Source organism: Cervus elaphus, chromosome 24 (assembly GCF_910594005.1).
Source record: "Cervus elaphus chromosome 24, mCerEla1.1, whole genome shotgun sequence".
NCBI classification, from domain to species: Eukaryota; Metazoa; Chordata; class Mammalia; order Artiodactyla; family Cervidae; genus Cervus; species Cervus elaphus.
The window spans coordinates 26,967,582-26,983,598 of record NC_057838.1 but is presented as its reverse complement, the minus strand read 5'-3'; the positions used below and the strand labels follow the sequence as shown (position 1 = coordinate 26,983,598).

The 16,017-nt window shown below is 47.7% G+C and overlaps 1 protein-coding gene across 11 annotated transcripts in view; it reads right to left on the bottom strand.

Moving 5' to 3' along the window:
* Window positions 1-1,688: 1,688 nt before the first annotated feature.
* Window positions 1,689-16,017, bottom strand: part of TRAK1 (trafficking kinesin protein 1) — a 98,944-nt gene continuing 84,615 nt past the window's right edge. For 5 of the 11 annotated variants that reach the window (XM_043887081.1, XM_043887073.1, XM_043887074.1 and 2 more), the window contains 3 exons: window positions 14,070-14,417; window positions 6,634-6,736; window positions 1,689-4,541 (listed from right to left, as the gene is read on the bottom strand). In XM_043887081.1, coding sequence (XP_043743016.1) covers window positions 3,743-4,541; window positions 6,634-6,736; window positions 14,070-14,417 — 1,250 coding nt within the window. In that variant the 3' untranslated portion in view covers window positions 1,689-3,742. Of the gene's footprint in view, window positions 4,542-5,699; window positions 5,791-6,633; window positions 6,737-13,900; window positions 14,418-16,017 lie in introns of those variants that run through there. The other 6 variants (XM_043887075.1, XM_043887080.1, XM_043887077.1 and 3 more) reach the window with 4 other exon arrangements.

The following is a 16,017-nucleotide window of genomic DNA, read 5'->3' as shown; positions in this document are numbered from 1 at the left end:
CTTTCTACTTAGAAGTATGCATTCTAGGTTCCTTTTCCCATCCCTCCTCCATACCTTTACCCTCTGTTTGGAATGCCTTCCCCACTTGGCAAATCCTATTCATCCTGGAAACCCAGATGCAGGGTTACCTTGTCTCAGAGGCTTCCTGCACCATTTGGTAGATTAACTCACTCGCTCTCTCTCCTCTTCAAGCGTGGTGGCTATAGCTACAGCTGCCTGGCCTCCCTGAGCCTCTGAGACAGAGGCCCCTCCCATGGCAGGACACCCAATCAAACTCTGCCTTATCTGGCACAGTAGAGCTTAGTGAGCCCCAGGGTCACCTGGAGGACTTAGTGAAACATACCTGGGCCCTAGCTCCAGGGATTCTGATGAAGCACCCTAAAACCTCACTGGCTTAACAACGAAAGTTGGTTTCTCCTTCAGAGCGTACATCAAATGTGGGACGGCAGGTCTCATGGTTCCTTGGAGACCCAGGATGATGATGGCTTCACCAACTTGTGACACTACCATTTCAAATGCTTGAATTTACAGCAAGAGAGGAAAAATCATGAATGGCCTTTTCTCTGCTCACAGCCCACTGGCCAGAAATAATCCTGTGCCCTGACCACTGCAAAGTGGCTGGGAAACATTGGCATCACACAGACAATTTGATGAACACTGGTTTCTCTGCCATAACCACTTGCCCCTTATTTACTGGCACACAGACACACAGACCTGCTCTCGATCCTCAAACACACCAAGTGCGTTCCTACCTTTGAGCCTTTGTAGCAGCTGCTCTCTTTGCACTGATGCTCCTGTGCCAGAGCTCACATGGTTGATTCAAATGCCACCTCGGACAGGCCTTACCCAACTGCCCAAAGCAGCCACCTAGTCCTTCAGATCAGCCTATTTCAATTCTCTGTACAGCCCTTATTATGCCATATTTGGTTATCTCTTCCCTGTTAAAAGATTGTATGTATACTCCATGAGAGAAATCGACCACTTATCACCGTGTCCCCACTACCTTCAACAGTGCCTGGTCCATCATGGATGTTCAAAATATATTTCCTCAGCTCAGTAACCTAAGGGATTTCCCATTTACAGGTTAAAAAAATGGAGGACCCAAAGAGAAGTGACTTACCCAAGGTCACACCACTACTAAATGGTAGCACTTCATTGAAATCCATGCCACTGAAACCGCCAACACTATGTTTGCTTGTGTTACGTCACTGCTTCCACACATTAAAGCGGCAGTAAGTTTTGCCATTTTCTTCTCCGTCTAGTGATCCTCCAGTGTCACTGGCTTTTAAATCTCAACCAAGTCCAATGGAAGGCAATACGACAACATCTATTTGGGAATTTGTCCTATAGGTAAGTTCATGTATGTGGAAAATTGCATATATGTGATATTTTTCTCATCTCAGTGTTGTGACAGTGAAAGTTTAGAATTAACTTAAAGGTTCACAGGGCTGTGTGTGTATTCACACATGGGCATGTGCATATGGAAGAGTAGCATACAGCCCTGAAAAGAGAGAGCACCTCCAGCTCTGACTGGAAGTTTATCTAAGGGAGAGCATTACCTTAAAAGAAAGGTGGGATACAACAGAAATATATGTCTTTCATTTAAGTTCCCCCAAGAGCTGAATCCCTCATGTCTTTCAGAGATCAACTCCTCAATGAAAAGAACAAAATACAAATCAGTAGCAGTGTGGTTTCCATCATTTGAACTTATTTTATTGGTACTCATCAGCAAATAAAATTTTATTGTTGATTTTGGATGCATTACAACACACTTTTTGGTAGTGGTTGCACAATGTTGATCATTTATTAACTATACTAAATACTGCAACCTCTGAATTGCTGAATTTCACACGGGTATTTCCTTTGTGGTGATGGGTGGCTCCTCTCTCTGAATACATAAAATGGTCCATTCCATCCATGGTTTTCATATTCCTTTTTTATTCTACCTACTGCTTTAAAATACATTCAAATAAAAAGGCATAAGTTCCGTGCAGTGAGTGCACACATACCACAGAGAGGAGGGTTGAGAACATAATTAACCAACACCCTCGTGTTCAGAGAATAAATAGTCTGAAATCATGGGACTGAAGCTTGCTCCTGGGAACTTTCTCAAAGTATCTTCTGTGGACAAAAGTTCACACTCACTCAATTGAAGGATACATCTTTTGCCAAGGGGGTGGAAGAAAAGGGGAATGGGGGGTGCAAAATGATGATTTTACTTGCATATGATGTTATCCTTCCATAAACATCTAGAACAAATGGCCACAGAGCACCGTGATGTGCAGTCCCCAGATCAGAATAAATAAATGATCTGCTTGGACTGGAAAGCCACAGACACACTGTGACCAAGCTGGATAGGACAGAGAATGTTTGTTTAAAATACAGCACACACAAATAATAAATAAAAGTTTGAAACTTAGTGGATGACAGCGATGGGACCAGGCTCCCTGTTTGTTCATGGTTCTCACAACACCTCTACCTTTTCCTAAAGATAAAAAGTGGCACAAGGACATGAAGGGCTTTTCTGGGACCACTCTTTTCTGAAACAAGAGGGCAAAACGTGAGGGTATCGAATGGCTGCAACAGAAGACCACAGATGTGAGAATACGCTCAAGGGTCTCGGGTCTAGAGTAAAGACCAGAACCAGCGGACCACCAAAGCCTTGTTTCTCTGTGAACCAGTTTGGTGTTACCTTTGGCCCTGTTTCTACTCTTCCACTGTTGACAAGTTTCATTCACCACCTTTCCCCCGACCCCTTTTCCTTAAGGTCCTATTGTTAAAGTCACGTTGGGTCTGGTCTTAATCAATTGGCTGTGACACTGGGTCCCAGAAATAAGCTGCTATCTCACTAGCTGCTTGGTGTGTCTGAAACTTGTATTTTGGTGTCACAGAACCACAGAGAGAACATTTTACTGCGACTTCCCATCTAGTACCATTACTTCCCTGCATATATTAAAAAAAAAAAAAAACATGGAAAAAGTAAATCACACGAACACACAGGGGCTGCCAAATGGTGCAGCAGGAGTGTAAATACATTCTCTTTCAGGTCAGATATCTGGCCTGACAGTGGATTACAAAACATGGAAGGATGACTTCGCATCGAAGGCATGAGAAGAAAAAGTCACAGGTCAAAAAAAGAAGCAACCGTCCGTTGGGGCCAAGCAGTTAAGGTCTTAAAAAAGCTGGGACCCCAGAAAGAAAGAACAACTCTTCCATCATGAAAGCTACGGCAACTGCACGTGGCCGCGGACGGAGGCCCCTTACGCTCCTACGGGGCAGGAGAGGTGAGATGCCCAGTGACGCTGGGGGGGCAGAACCACTGTGCCACCTGATAGCTCAGGACGTGTGGCTCTGGCAGGCAGCCACAAGTTCACTGGTTTCCTATCCATGGGATAAGAACACACTTGGGGGTTTCAGTGCTTCTCAAAGGAAAGAAGAAGGAAAGACACCCGGCTGCTCCTGCCCCCGCCCGCCAGCATAGGCTAGGTCCTCAGGAGAGTGATGTCGGTGCGGGGGCGCTTCCTGCAGGATCTGAAGGAAGGGCAGGGTGGATACAGGTCTCCAAGTCCTATGTACACATTTTACAGAGTCTCCACTCTGCCCCCATTAGGCACGAGGTTGATTTGTCTAGCTCAGGAGGGGATGGACAGAGGAGGGCAGAGGGAGCGTGCGCAGGGCAGGGGGAGGAGAGGGAGGCGGGAGCCAGCCTGGTCTCCTCTAGGGGAAGGGCCTCTTCCCAGCCTCACCGTAAGCTAGTTTGTTTGGGGAGCTTAGCACCCATCAAGATGCCCGAGGTGAGGGTCACAGGGGCTTTCATCTGCATGCTGGACCCCACCATGGTGGGGAAGCTGCGGTTTCGTCGGATGCCACTGTTGAGCTGGAGCCCACCGATGGCACTCGTGACGGTGGGGCATCCGAGGGGCAGGCCTTCGGGTACCAGGCCTCTGGGGACGAGGGCCTGCGCAGGGCCTGGGGGCCCACAGAGAAGAGGTCCCTGGTCCTCAGTCAAGGCGGGGACGTGGGCTCGCCCCGAGTTCACCACTTTGGCCACGCCAAACCTCCTGACTTTGTCCACGAGGTTGAGGTTGGAGACAGACACGTCGGTCTGGCTTTCACTGCTCCGAACTGCCTTCTTCTCCCTCACCTCCCTCAGGATGGAGCTGGCTGGCTTGGAAGCCAGGAAGTTGTCGTAGGGAGGGCTTGTGCACTTGAACTCAAAGGAAGGTGGAGAAGATGTGGGCGTCTGCATAGGTGAGTTGGGTGGTGTGGAGGGGATCACGGCCATCCTGGGAGTATAGGAGTGCAGGAGGGTGCCCCGACCAGCCCTGTCCCAGCTCTGGGGGTCATACACAGCCGCGGAAATGCCCCGCTCCTTCAGCAGCCACACCAGCCCCAGGGACGTGCTCATGGTGGTCGTGGACTCACGGACGTTAGTGAAGGATTCGGCCAGGCTCAGCCTCCGGGGAGTGCACGGCGTGGCCACTGGTGTGGATTTCAAGTGGCTGGCACTGCCACAAGCCGGAGTCGGGGCCGAGTTAAGGCTGATAAGAAAACACAACAGGTCATTGATCAGAAAATGCCCAGGAGAACCAAGGAAAGGGTCCGGGCCAGCCTCCTGCAGGGGTGCAGGGCAGGCCTGGGACATACTGAGGGGACTCCTCCAACCCAGGCTCCCTGGATGCCTCTTTTCATGTCTGATCCTCCCTCTCATCTGTAGAGGCCATGGAGTCTCTGAAACTTGGGGGGCTGGTTTACATTAACAGGAAGCTGCACGTGATTCCCTTCTCTCAGACCTAGAGGGTGAGTACAGTTGTTGCCTTTACAAGTGAGGAAATTAGGCTCAGATTAGGTGACTTACTCAACATCACACTCAGCTACTCAGTGGAAGATCCTTGGATTTGAACCCAAGTCTGAGTGACCCCAAAGATAAGAGAGGAAGCCCTGCAGCAGACAGGCGCTCTGTCTCTACCAATTTCCTCAAATTCCTGCACTCACACAAACTCAGGAGTGGGGATGCTGGTGGGTGGGGAGCACTCAGAGGAACACAGGATTAGAAACCACAGCAGATCCTGAAGCTTAAAATGGTAGTCTTCAAAAGGCACAGGTGGATTTCTACAAAACTGATCTATAAGCAATCCAGGGCAAAAAAAATCTGTACTTGGTCACAGAACCACTTCTAGAGAGCTTTTCCACTTTTGTTTCAGGCTGCCATTCTTTCAAACTCAGGCAAAAAGCTTTCTCGTGCTACTTACTTCTCAGGTTTTTTTATCCCTGATGAGACCACAAGAAGAAGGCAGGGGTGCAGTGTTGAGTCTTACAGCTACCATCAGAGGAGTGCCAGGGAACCAGCCTCTCCCCAGGGGAAGCTTTATCCACTGGTTTTCAACACAATCTCTTCAAACATAGAGCTGGGGGATGGGGAAGCCAGGTTCTCCAGAGGCAGGAAGGGAGATGGAGACAAGCTAAAACTTAGAAATCCCCTTCCGGTAAGAACCTTGGTTAGACCTGTATTAGTGTTGGCACTTGGCTTGACTGGGGTGTTTAGACAGGTTAGGGGTATCTGCTGTCAAGGCCGAATTAGCCAGGCACAACCACAGAGACACATCCACGCCCACGTTGCGGGTTAGTGGCGGCCACACGTGCACACACAGCTCCTTCACAGGGCCCTGCCAGGCGGGCCCTGCTGGCGGTGTGCTCACCCCCTGCCTTGCCCGTGGGCTCACTCTCTGCCCTACATCTGCTCTCAGCTCAACAGGGCCTGGGGTTGCTTCGTCGTCCTCCTCACATGACCTGCGGAGAATCATTCATAGTTGAAGGTGCTCCTTGGGGTGGCTGCTCCCTCCGAGCTGGCCCAGCTCACCTCCCTCCTGTGAGATACTTTCCACTCACCCTGACACCTCGCACCACAGAGAAAATGGCTGAGGGGGGGTCACACCACCAAGTTGGGGGAGACCATTTTCCCTTTCACCAGAAGCTCTGGGAGGTCTGAAATCTAGTCAAACAGACCCTTCCCCCGACCCCACCAAGGCCACACGAGTCCTCTCATCAGATGGTGCCAACTTCTATCACTTCTTGGAGGCACCCGAGGGAAATGGACCACACCAAGCGTGGGGTTCTGTTCAAGTTTTATCATTTCGGTTGTTACAGTGTGGCTGCGATGCACGCATGGTTCCTGGGGCTATTTCCAGAGGCATAAGGGCTACCACAGGGTTCAGTAACTCCATTCTGTGAAAGAACATGTTCTACTGGCAAATTCTGGGGCAAAAAGCCAACAGACTTGGTCTTAGAGCCTGCGGTAGTGCCCTGAACTTCAGCTGGTTGAGGCAGGGCCTAAGAATCTTTCATGGCCAATAAGAAGGCAACTTAAAGTGGGTCCAGGTCTCTCTATTCTGTGTTGGATCTGAATCAATAGGGGTCTTGATTCGAAAAAAAAAGATGGGACTTGAACAGGTGAGAGATGCTTCCACTGGCTGGAGTTGGGTTTTTTGTTTTGTTTTTTTTTTTAACTTATCTCCCATTTTGGAGTTGGTTTTGAACAACCCTCTTTCTACTTCAGCTTTCCTTGACATTAAGTCTCGCAGGGAGTGCTCCCACCTCACCCCACCCTGCCCACCCCGAGGCTGGGTCCCTTACCTTGGTGTGACCCGCGTGAGCTCGTCTGAAGGATGCAGGATGCGACAGGTGGTGAAGGTGAAGGTGGAGTTGGTCTGTGACATGCACTTCCCAGGGTGGTGGGCTAAATTGGGGGGAGGGGAGGAACAAGATATAGTCCTTGCATCCAAGTAAACCCACGAGAAAAGTCAGAGTCCCGCATGGCCCTCAACAGATGCAAGAAGCGATGAGCTACCTTGTAAACTGGATCTGGGCGAGGAAGGTGAAACGCGAATGTTCTGGGTCGAAGGTGGTCCCTCAAAAACAACCACACTTTTGAGCACTGGCATGCAGAGCATTGAATTCCAGCTTCCAACCCAATCCAGACAGGGTTTCCCATCAGCGTTCTTTGGCCAGTAGTGGATCCAGTTTGAAGGGCCAAAGGGCCCTTGGGGGTAAATTTGGGTTCCCTCCTCAGAGATCTGAACCGGCTTCCTTCTTTTGTTGCTTTACTTTTCTTTTCACTGGCAGATAGGTGCCAAGCTCTGCCAAGGGGAGGGGAGAGGTGCAGGGCAGGGAGAGGCACTTACACCTAGAAACAGCGCAAGGCTCATGGGCTCCCTTTTCAGTTTACACAAAAAGGGGCTTGAGGAAGCTGGCTCCACTACTGCCTATCTGTGGTCGGCAGGGAAGGAGATGGAGCCTCAGCTGCCTCAGCAACAACATTGCTGGCAAGAGTCCCAGGGCCCAGGCTCTCTGCCAGGGCTGGGCTGGCACACAGCACGGTAAGCAGCACCAGTCCCCCTGAGCTGCTTTCTTGCCATTTCTAGGATGTCTGGTTTCTGATGAAAATGAGTAAGTTGTCCTCAACTTATTTCCTTTGAAAGCTCCAAAGAGTTGTTAAGGCAGCTGAAGACTAGGATCTGGAGCAAAGTAAATCACAGAAGCTTTAGGACCATGCATCAGAAAACCACAGGTGAGAAGTAGGAATAGAGTCTACAGGAGACATCATGATTGTAGAGGTCATCCTCATTCACAACTCAAATGTAAAAGGAAAAAAATAAAAATAAAAGGAAAAAAAAAGATGTTGCTCCCAACAGCATGCGTGGTGAGGTCTAGGATCATTCCCTCCTCCCCACCAACTCCACCCCTGCAGCCTCTCAGCCCCCAGAGACCTCCTGGGAGAAAAACGATTAGGATATTGGAGGCCATGAGCACGCTGAAGATTCGAAAGTCTGGAACTAGAATCTTCTAGCTCTTTATGGCAAGTTTTCTCTTGGATTTGACAAAAAGGAAAACAAACCAGAAGAGATCAGTGCCCCAAACCTACAGATCCACACACAGGTGACTGTGTCTTTAAAAAAGAAAAAGGAAAAACAAGAAACTAGATGAAATAAAAAAAATATTGGAGACACGCAAATTGAAGGCAGGCAGGACAAAGCCAAAGCACAAAAATGGTGGCAGTGACTCAGGAGCTTTGCAAGACTGGTTTGCCCTGATGACTGTGGTCCAAGTCATCTCTGGGTGGCAAGGAAGGCTCCGGTAGCCCCTGCCATGGCAGCCAGCATCACAGCCACAAGAGCAAACTCTCAGCCTCAAGGAGCTCCAGGCAAAGCAGGAGGGGTGTGGGAAACACATGTAAAAATAGCCTTTATGCATCTTTGTTGCTCAATCAAAAAAGTAGTGGTTTAGGAACTCAGATAGCTGAGAAATGACTGTGAGCAAAATAAAAAGGGAAGAAGCTATGAAGAAAAGGCAACCAACCAATCACGATTCTCTGATTGCAATAAAGTCTAGAAACAAAAGCAACAGAAAACCTGAGAAAAGCATCCCAAATAACAGACATGATGGGTTATTTGGGAGGAAAGAAAGAAAAATGCAGTAAGTAGAATTAGGACAGAACGGTTATAAGAGAGAGAACATTTTTTTAAAAAAACCAAACAAAAGCAAGGCTGGATTTAAACTTAGAAGCATACTCCATTTAAACACATGGCCAGAATATCAAATCAAAAGGTCACACACGTTCACCTCCTCCTCCACCCCATTACGTATTGGATCTTCAATCGCAACAGCTAGTGTGAGATGGACATTTTAGACACCGTTGCATCAGCAGAAGCAAAACCCATCTTATGCAAATGGGTTTTGGGAATAGGAAAAGGCTGCTAAAATTCAGAGGTCATCATTCCCCAGAAGCGATGGACAGCTTGAGAAGACCGAGGTAAATCAACAAGGATCAAAAGTGCCAAAGCCAGAGGTTCAGCCCCTCTGCAATACCACTGGGACGCCTGGACCCGCCAGCTCTCTGAGTCACCACTGCCCGCCGGGCCGCTGCAGCATCTCCCTTCCTTGGGATGCAACACAGACAGAGTGAGTTGCCACAGAGCCGTTAGGGGCTGATTCCTACAGTTCTGTGTACAGGAGAGAGCAAATTCCCAAAGCAGGAGGCGCTAAGAGTCTTCAGGGCAGGGAGCAGGGGCTCAGGGAGAGGGCCCAGGCCCTACTGCACCCCAAAGCCCTGCCTTCGGTGCTGTGAGTTCGTCTTGTGCTGTTCACAAGAGGCTCCAAGGACGGGCTTTCCTGGATTTAATGCTCTGACTTCCTACTTAAATCCACCTTCTTTTTCTCAGTCTGATTGGAGGACCGCAGTGTTGTGAGCTAGAAGTACAAACACTGACAAATACTTTCATCAAGTATTTTATTTAGGAATGAACTTGCATTTCTTCCTCTCTCCTCCCACAAGCCCCTAATCCTTAATTATTTTTATTTGTTCTTCCTCCTCCAGGTTCTGAAACTGGTACAAAATACTAATCTTTCAAAGGGAACTTTTACACTTAGTTAATCCTTGATTATTCAAGATTGTCTCTGCATGAATTTTTCTGGGGTAAAATAAGTTCTGTGATGAGTCCATGTGGGAAAAACTCCATAAACCTTTGTTTGCCCTGTGCTTTGTCATTAACATAAATGCTGTTTGGGACTAATGCAGTTTTAACAGGTGTTTTTCTCTGAGGAGTAGGGAAACAAGGGCAGTTTCAGATAGAGCAGAATCGGTTTTTATCTTTTCTTTTTAAAAAATAAGATAAAAGTGATTTTAAACTACACAGTGTTACAAGATGACATTTGAAAACCCTTAGTACCAGGCTTAACATGGGCCTGTAACTCTTTTTCTCTGCTTCTTAAGCATTTCTTCTACACAGCCCCCATCTACAGTTTGAAAGACCCATGAGTCCCCAATGCAGACATTCAGCCCATCGGTTCCAGGAAGGTTTCTAGCACAGAGACTGAAAACCACATCACAAGATCTTATTCTGGCTTCTGTACAACTTTTGGTTCCTGCAAAACTTAAAAAAATGAAAAGTTTAGTTGACCCACGGCACCACGTTGTCTACTCTCTGTTTCATCTAAAGAGTGACTGAACAGAGGAATAATCTCATGGTGTGGCAGACAGAACCGGAAATTCTTTCAAGTGGCTTCTGGGGTATCTTCAGGAGATAAAGTGACTTTTTGGAATGCTGTTAAAAAGTCAAAAGTGCAAATATAAAAATCTCTTTGGAGTCTTAACATGCCAACAGAGCTGGATCCCGTGCCCTCTTGCCTTCTTGTCTGTCCTTCTTGTCTGCAACCACCGACATGTGTGGGGAGCTGGCCTGGCTAAGTTGCCCCAAGTTCATCATCCAGCTGGTGCTCCTGGAGCCAGTTCAAGGGTGCACTTCTCCAGGGCATCACTAGGTGGTACAACTGGACAACAAACCTGAAACTCAGTTCCCACCGACGTGCTCCCTCAAGGGCCCTTCACTTTAGAAAAGGCTGAGTGCAAATACCCACTCAACAGTCCACGTGGGCCCCTCCCAGCACTGGAGCACCCCACTATGGTTTTCAGAGATGAGGTTCCTAGAGAAAGCACTTCTAGAGAGCAGGCTTGTTCTGGAAGTTTTAAGTAGGGTTGACTCCATGCTGTTTGAGACAAGTCAGTAGAGCAATTCTTCATTCATTTTTCCACTTCAGGCTGCGTCGGCCTGTTTTGCTGTGGTGTAGTATACACTTTGATGCAAGAGCCCAGAACTTCCTTAACATCTCCTAATACAGGGGTGCGAGCAGATCCTGGCTCTGTCCATCATGACCAAATTCCTATAACTGCTGCACACCAGAGCAAGGTTGAAACGTCTGGCCACAGTGGGAACTTCTCAGCTCTCTAGGTAGAGACAAGAAGGAACATTCCCAGACACAATGGTCTGTGAATTGAATGTACCACACTTTTCCTTCCAGATTCTTCAGGTCTCCACGGCCAACATTCCCTCACAAGCCCCTTTGGCTCCTGCTTCCCCAGTGGGACAAAGTGTGAGAGAATGCCCACTGGAGGCTTTGTTCATACCAGCCCCTGCCCCAGAGGAGGCTGGAGTGATACTCATTTCCTTAATCGTCTGCTTTTTTTAGCTGTTCCCTTCCCTTCAAGTAACTTGCCTAAGCAGAGCCTGTACCTATGTCACAAATAAGAAACCTACAAAGGAAGCTAGTTCTTGGCTTTTGCTTCTGAGGGGCCGAAGAGCTGCACCTTCAGGGATTTCCAAGGGTATTTTTGACCAAATGAGATTTTTGCTTTCAACGCTTACTTTAGGACCTCAGCCCCAAAGATAACACAGCTCTACGGCAGAACCATTGCCAGGCAGGCTGCCAGGACGTGTAGGAGTCTGTTTTAGGACATTTCTCCTACTGGAAATGGTCTCCATGTGTATGAGTATTAAATAAGCTGACCTTTACTTTCTTCTATGTTGCTTTAATCCTGCCTCTGTCTTCCCTTTAAGAATCAAGGCATCCAGGTAATTCAACTGGACTGTCCATCCAAACCACCAACCATCTGCTGACCTAACTGTGTGATTTTTAAACTCTAATCTTTAACCTTTACCACATGCAGGCTCTTCACTACACGTAAATACCTAAAATTCGAAACACTGACAGCACAAGATTATTTCTGATAAAAGTACACTTTCTCTATGAATTAAAACAAAATACATTACTGAAATAAAGTAAAACTAATCATCTAAAAATTGTTTATCATAATCCATTTTAATCATCTAAATTATTTACAAATATAACAAGGATTCATCCTTTTTAAAGACATGGAATTATAAAAATCAAATAATGATACAATAATACATTAAAATATATTAATAAATATTTTTCAGTACTCAAAATGTTTTCTCCATGAGAGAGCAGGCTCTAGACAAAACTGCCTAATATACAAGTTTTCCCAATTTCCTCCCATAATACCAGTTGTTAGAAAAGAAAGGTTAATCACCTTCTGTCTTCAAAGGTTCTCCCTACTAAGTCTTCCCAGGCAGATGGCAGCTCCTGGAATTATGCTGTTTGGCAACAGGAAAGGGGAGACCAAGGCAGAGAGCAGGCCAGCCTGAGTACAAATCCCAAGACAGAGGATGCCCCAGGCCTCCCGTGGAAGCTTATCTGTCTGCCCATGACTCCACGATTATGTGCTTAATGTCACTCAGGGCCCCTGGGATGATTCGCATCAAGTGACGTGCTTCTTACGTTCCAAGATCAGAATGGTCCCATCATTCCCCAGAGGAAAAAAAGCCAAATCATTGGCCATGCCTTTCCCTCTGGCACAGAACTTTTGACACATCTTACTCAGAAAACAATCTCAGAAGAACCCTTGTCTAGATGATCAGACCTTCTCTAAATTCCCTTTAGCAATCTAATTCTTTTTGCGCCACACACTTCCAATGTGACCCCTCTACAGTTTCCACTGGAGGTTTGTGTGCTCTTCTCAAGAGTTGTTAGGATGGATTTGTTCCAGGTTTGAGGAAGGAGAGAAGAAGCAAGATATGCCTCTGTCTGTGGTTAGGAAAGTGGTCAGGACTTAGCTCCTCATACCTGGTCCCCTTGCCCCTGCTGTCCTCAGAGGGATATTCTTAGCTGACACTATAAGCTTTATCCCTTCTCTACAATTTTTCAAAGATGAACCTAATGGTGCTTCTTTAAACTTACAGCATTCACTTCTATTTCACCTGTCAGGCTGCAGGGAGGGGTCACCACACTTAATACAATGCTTGCTGCTTCAGTCACAAAATCAGCAGACACAGTGTCTCTTGCACCACTGTCTGCCTTCCAGAAGGGCACTGATGCTGATGACAAAAGGAGGTAACAATACCTAAGCTGGTTTCCTCTTTGTGAGAAGATCCTAAATAATAAGCAGTTTCATTCCCTTGCAAGCTGAATTTGGTAACTTAATGGCTAAAAAATAAAAATAAACCTAGGTGTTAAACAATCTTTTTTACTTGATGATACCTAAAGTTTATGTCAAAGGAAAAAAAATTTAAAAAAGAGTCCCTTGGCCACAGGTGTGTGAACTTACCCAGGGGATGGGAGACACCACCATGAACCTCAGCTCTCAACTGCTCTGTACTATATGCGGAGTGTTGTACCTTCCATGAATGAAAATTGTCAGTCACAAAGATGAATGTGCTCTTCTCAAACCTGGTGACTTGGAAATGTCATTAGGAAGATGACATTGGGTTAATTCTTCTTTATCTGGGTCTCTCTCCCTCAGCCCAAGCAATGAGGAGGTCCAGGAAGTCTGGGTAAATAGTAACCCATGTGATCCTGTGATCCCAGGGCCCCGAACACAAAGCCTTGCATCCCAGTGACCTCTAGGATGTATAATTCTGCAAACTCATGGTCATAACTTTAATATTGGGGGGGGCGGTGGGAGAAGTGGGCGGGAAGAACACAGAGATCAGGCAGGGCTCTTTTCCAGATTCATCTAGAGTTCTCTCTCTAAAAAAGCTTACTGACATTCTCTTAGGGTTTGCTGGATTAAGGAGAATTGCTAAAGCACTTTTAAAAAATCCACTTTGAACACATGTATAAGCTGGAATGAAAACACACATATCTACACCACAGTTAGGTAATGAACAGGCTGATCTCTGAAGTGCTGTCTGAAATCCTGAACACTTTCTGGGCTTCTTCCAATTTTACTGTATTATGCAGGTAACAGAGTCTTTCATTAACCTTCTGAACATTCCAGCACTCAAAATTGCCCCTAAAATTGCCCAGCTCAGCTCAGTTTGGAGGTCATCAGAGGACTCGAAAAGCTGCCCCTTAGACAGGGGAAGCAACCCAGAACAGAAATGGGGAGCTGATGCTCGGGATTGGGGGGCGGGAATGATGGGGCAATAATCCACTTCTTTTTAGCAGCCTTTCCTGCTCCCCTTCAAGAGCCTGCTGGGCCATGCACCTCCAAGGTGGGCAAGGAGCCGCACCCATTTGTTACAAAAGGAGGCATCAGACTCTATTAAAAAACGGAACCCCACGATGGTAATGCTTTCATCATCACCCACACAGACGAGCAGAAGCTACAGACAGAGAGCCACTACGGATGGTGCTCGGAACGGAAGTGAGAATGGCCTGGAACTCTGCCTCCGGTGGAGGTGCCAGGTTCACAGGACTGATGGCGGTGCCCTCACCAGACCCCTCCTCCTCCTCCTCCTCCTCCTCGGCCGCTGGCGGCTCCTGCATCTCCTCGGGGAAAGCCTGAGGCCGGCTTGGGTAACTTCTGCTGCCTGAGACAGTCACACGTGCTCGGGACCTCTCACCTGAGGTCTCTGGGTGCTGAACTGGCGTGGAGGTAGCTAGGCCCGGGAGGGAAATGTGGTCACCTGTGTCGTCTTCTTCAAAGTCGTTAAGGCAGTACACTTCGTCCAGGTCAACATCCAGTGTCCTGAAGCCCTTGGTGACCACACCAGGCCGGGGGTCCAGAATGCCCCCGAGGTGAGGCTGGGCCAACTGCTGCCAGTGGTGAAGGGTGGCAGAACCTTGCGAGGAGAAAGGGTGGGGAGGAGGGGGTGACAGGGAGAAGAGAGGGTTAGGACGGGAGTCTAAGCTGATGGCTCTTCACCACCCTCCAGCGCGGACTGCGAGCCCAGGGGGCCCTGGGCGTCGTAGGTGGACTCTGGGAGGGACACCCACGGAGTTGCCTTGCCCCCCTCCTGCTGTGTGTCAGGCCCTAACCCCCTTCCATGCCCAGAAGGAGCACCAATCTCAGGGCAAAAATCCATTTTTTTAACAAAGTAAAATTAACATCATACTATGTGTCAAGGATGTTGGGTGACAAACTCTTTATTTTAAGCAACTGATGTCAACCCCCAAATCCAACACAGAACCACTTTAGAAACAGAAGAGGAAAAAATAAGCACAACAAGCTCAGAAAGAGGGGTGAGGGGCAGGGGTGGATATGGGTGGTTTCTATGCCAAGTATACAATGCTGGGAACAGGGAAGACAGCAGAATAAGATGATGTCAAACCAATTCTAGGCACCCACATCAAGAGAAAAGACAAAAGAAATGAACATAGCACATGGATAAGTGGTGGGCACGGCAGTCACCCCCTTTACCTAAGTTTTCTGTATGCTGCCAGCAACCTTGACCGGCTGCAGGTTTGGGGAGTGGGAATTGGCTTAAAGAGATGTGATTTAAGAACATGCAAGTCCACCCAGAGGTCTGAAGCAGAGGAGCCAATCTCCTCAATGACACCAGACCCCAGGACTCAGATGACATGGCGTAAGGTCTGTAATAACACCAGAGTGTCCTGAGGACCTTGAGGGTACACCAGGTACTCACAGAGAGAGGAAGTCCAAGACTAAGCCTTGTTAGGAAGCCTGGGTTAAGACGTATATGTACTAAATAACAACATATCAGATCCTTTAGCATGTTGCTCTGTGCCAGGATTCTGCCCAACCCATCTGCTAGAGCAACTCTTTCCCCCTTAGGACATTATTACCTCTCACACGGCTCTGGTATTGGGGGTGCCCAGCCCATGAGGCTGGGCATTCTATCCCCATTCCACAGATGAAGAAGTTGGCCACACTGAAAACATGCCAAACTCAACAGAGAGACTTTGAAAGTGGTTCTCAAGCATGAAAATGCAAGAGCCTTCCTGCACAAATAACCTCTCAGACTGTCACTGCTGGCTTCCTGAGGGCATCCTCTGTGAGGAAGGCAGCGATCCCTCCAGGCTGCCCTGGGGAAGGTCAGAAAGGGGAACTAGGGAGGCCAGGAGCCAGCAGCTCATGAGTCAAGATAAAAGAGACGCGAAAGGCAGGCAGGCAGTGGGGCCAGGAAGTGGTCCAGGAATGTAACTGAGCTCCCCAACCTTCTGCTGTGCCCAGCTGAGTGCACTGCCTCCAAAACACTGCTGCAAAATAATTTCTCATCAACAGTCTCAGCCAAGGAGTCTTGAAAGGGTTTTGTAAATGGGCAATTTCAAATCCACTTAAAACAGAAAAAAGTCATACACACTTTGGAGTTTATCCCGGCATTAAGTGTCACAAGTACAATAGCAACCTACTTAACTGGAATCTATTGAATAAAAATAGAAAATATTCTAAATGCAAAAAGAAAAGAAAAAAGACCAAAG